This window comes from Geospiza fortis, unplaced genomic scaffold (assembly GCF_000277835.1).
Source record: "Geospiza fortis unplaced genomic scaffold, GeoFor_1.0 scaffold162, whole genome shotgun sequence".
NCBI lineage: Eukaryota > Metazoa > Chordata > Aves > Passeriformes > Thraupidae > Geospiza > Geospiza fortis.
In genome coordinates this window covers 3713453-3716613 of record NW_005054316.1, presented here as the reverse complement: position 1 = coordinate 3716613, position 3161 = coordinate 3713453, and the positions used below count along the sequence as shown (strand labels likewise).

At 41.7% G+C, this 3161-nt stretch overlaps 1 protein-coding gene across 1 annotated transcript in view; it reads right to left on the bottom strand.

Moving 5' to 3' along the window:
• Positions 1 to 2746: 2746 nt before the first annotated feature.
• SMIM28 (small integral membrane protein 28) overlaps positions 2747 to 3161 on the bottom strand; it is a 7030-nt gene continuing 6615 nt past the window's right edge. Inside the window, exon 2 of the mRNA XM_031056259.1 lies at positions 2747 to 3161. This exon is cut by the window's right edge and continues 83 nt beyond it. Coding sequence (XP_030912119.1) covers positions 2852 to 3161 — 310 coding nt within the window. The 3' untranslated portion in view covers positions 2747 to 2851.

Below are 3161 nucleotides of genomic sequence, written 5' to 3'. Positions count from 1 at the left end.
AATGGGAGATCTTCCCACTGCACCTATGGCTGCTCCTATTGCCAGGCAGGAGTTCCTTTCAGGTCACAAGCTCTGTGCTCTGAGAGAGCATTCTTTGGTTTTGTGCCTCACTTGAAATCTTTTCACAAAGCTCTGCTTTGATGCACAAGGTGTTTGCCCAGAGGACCTGAGAGCTGCCCACAACCAGTAGCACCAACATCAGTAATTTGGTGGATGCTGAGATGTGTGTAGCACAGCCTGACAGGATCAGAGGCAGCTTCTAGGCAATGGAGACATAATTTCAGTATATTTGCTTGAGAAACATTCTCTCTCTTTTTTTTTTTTGTTTTTTTGTTTTTTTTTTTTGTTTTTTTTTTTGTTTTTTTTTTTTTGTTGTTGTTGGTGGGCCTTCTCTTTGGGGTAGAGATTTAAGAGTAGAGATCCCAGTTATATTGAAACCCACTAGGGACAATTAACATACAAGCCTAGACAAATCTGTGTGGGAATGAGATAAGGGATACCAATTCCAGATGGAATAAAAAGCAGTTTACCAGAAGGAAGAATCTGAGTCATGGCAGGGTTTCTGTTAGTATGGATTTGAGCAAGTGTCTGTTTTTAATTGTCTTTAGCAATGCTAACAGTCAAAAGCTGTTTCTCTAAAGCAGGATTTGAGAGTTGTCCAATAAATACTGCATGAAACACAATCACTCTCTATATTCTTGGAGAGAATAGCAATTCTCAACCAGTTATAGAAGTATATCAGTCTTGGTCACAAGAAATACCAGTCAAAATTTTTCTTAACTGTAACTAAGGTAACTAGAGAGCAGTTTAGAATGATGAACCCAGAGGCTCTACCAAGTTAAAGTAAACAAGAGATCATGCTGAAGAACAGCAGAACACATTTCAGAATACAGTAAATCTCTTAAGATCTTTTAAGGCGATATATTCAACTTGAATATATTCAAATATATTCAGCTTGATATGACAATGTGTGAGTTTTAAAGCATATCCATACAATTCCCCTGAAGTTAGTGGAAGATACAGACACCAGAGGCAGAAGTTGTTTATCTTTTAACCTCAAAACTTTGCATCTTTCCAATTAGGTATGTTGTCTGGGGCTCTTGTATTTTTCTGTCTTTGTCTTTCCTTAGAAACAACTGCATGTTCCAAATATTAAGGAAGTAAAGAAAATGTGAGGAGGCATTAGAATATGGTACTTTCAAACACATTAGCAAATACCGGGAACTGTTCCCAGATATGATCTGTAAAGAAAAACGGTTGATTGAATTTGGAGTTTTCCAAAACATGTCTTGCTTTGATGACCCAAATGGAACATTAGAAAAAGAATTAACGCAAATTTGTAGTTCAAGAAAATAACCCTTTTTTTCTAAATAGAAAAGGCATATTTTTTCCTCATTGTAAGAGAAATGTATGAGTGGAACATCAGTTTTGATATGGACTATTTGGTTACTGTGATTGTGTCACTGTTGACATAAAACAGAGTTCAACCACCTTGCAGCCCTCAAGTGACCTTTTTTCTGCTGTACAGTGAGGATTTTTTTCTTCTGTTATTGTGTTGTTGTTTTTGTTGGATTTTTTTTAAAGAACGTGGGTAGAGCAGGACTGGCTATTACTGGCACCTCCTGACAGCTGCTGAAATCCCCAAGTGCAAGCCTTTGGGTTTGTGAGTTACACCAAGACTGTGCCAGCTGCTATGACAGATTCTTCCTTGCAGGTGTCAGCTATTCCATGACACTGCATTTGTCTCTGGCCTGCCAACATAACCTTTGAGGCTGTCAGGACCTGTACCAACCACCTTCTGTAACAAGAGCATCTATCAACTTGGTGAAAATGCTATCCTGCAAAATAGAATTAAAGATGACATACATCATTTTCTGAAAGCATGTGCAAACTCTCTGAACCACTGCCACCAACACACTTGAACCAGCCTCACCCTGCCCTAGGGATGAAGAGGAAGGGATTATAATGCTGTTTTCAAGTACAGACCAGGGCTTTTGTGGTGCACTTGATTTTATTAATTTTTCCTCAGCTCCTTTACACACTGCACCAAGTAAGTCACATGGTTTATTATTTTAGTCTTGGAAAAAAAGTCAGCTGAGTAGTCTGGAATGTTGGGACCTTGCAGACCTTGGCAAGCAGCTTGTAGCAATAGAGTGAGTGTGCTCTTGCATGGAGGCTTCCTCACCCAGAACAATCAGGTCTTCTCTGATTGCTGCTTGTCCTCATTGTCCAATTGTGAGAAAAGACAGCCTTTATTCACAGTGCACATTTGAACCTTTGGGGACAGTTACTGGAAATTTTGTAGAGGTTATATATTTATTTGCTTTCCTGAGAGCTGTTGTGATCATTCCAGAACACTGCAGAATGATGTGATGTAAACACACACAGACTGAGCAACTCAGCTTGTCAAAAACTCATTTAAATATAAATGCATAAAATAGGAAAAAAAAAAAAACAAAACAAATTGGAATATGTATGTGCTAAAAGCCCTTTTTGTGATTGCTGAATCTATAGCATTATTGACATTTCATTGTAGCCGAGGGATTACAGAGGAAGAGCTTCCCAGCTTTCCTTAAGTTTAATCCTTCCATGACATGTTTGTTAACTAGAATCCCCATGTTACCAGTCTGGATTGGACTTGGTGCCACACCGTGTGTACACGTGCCACAAATGGAAGGTAGAGAATCCTGGGATGAGGTGAAGAGACGCAGTCCCTGTTACTTCAAGTTTCTTCCTTCATAAATTCATTGGTTTTGTGCCTCATTTGGAATATTTTCACAAATTTTAAAGGCCATAGCAGTTCCACCTTTGCGCTGCGTGCTTCAGCTAAGGTGCTTCTTCCGTGGGAAGTTCATTTGGTGCTGCTGCTCTGCAGCGTGCTCTCTTCGTAGGGAGGCACTGGGTCTGGAGAGGGCTCAGCGTGAGCCTCTTCCAGGGAAGTCTTCATGGTGGCCTCCTCGTACGATGGAGGCAAACACACCGAGAGGAAGGTGGCATCAGGGAGCAGCGTGGAGTAGTGGAAGCTCTGCTCGCTGCTCCAGGGCAGGGCGGAGAGGAAATGGGGCACGTCGTGCTCGGGCAGGGCCTCGGGAAGGTCGATGCTGAAGATCTGCCCCTGCTGAGCGGGGCGCTGGCAGCGGCGGGGCCGGGAGGGGAGCAGG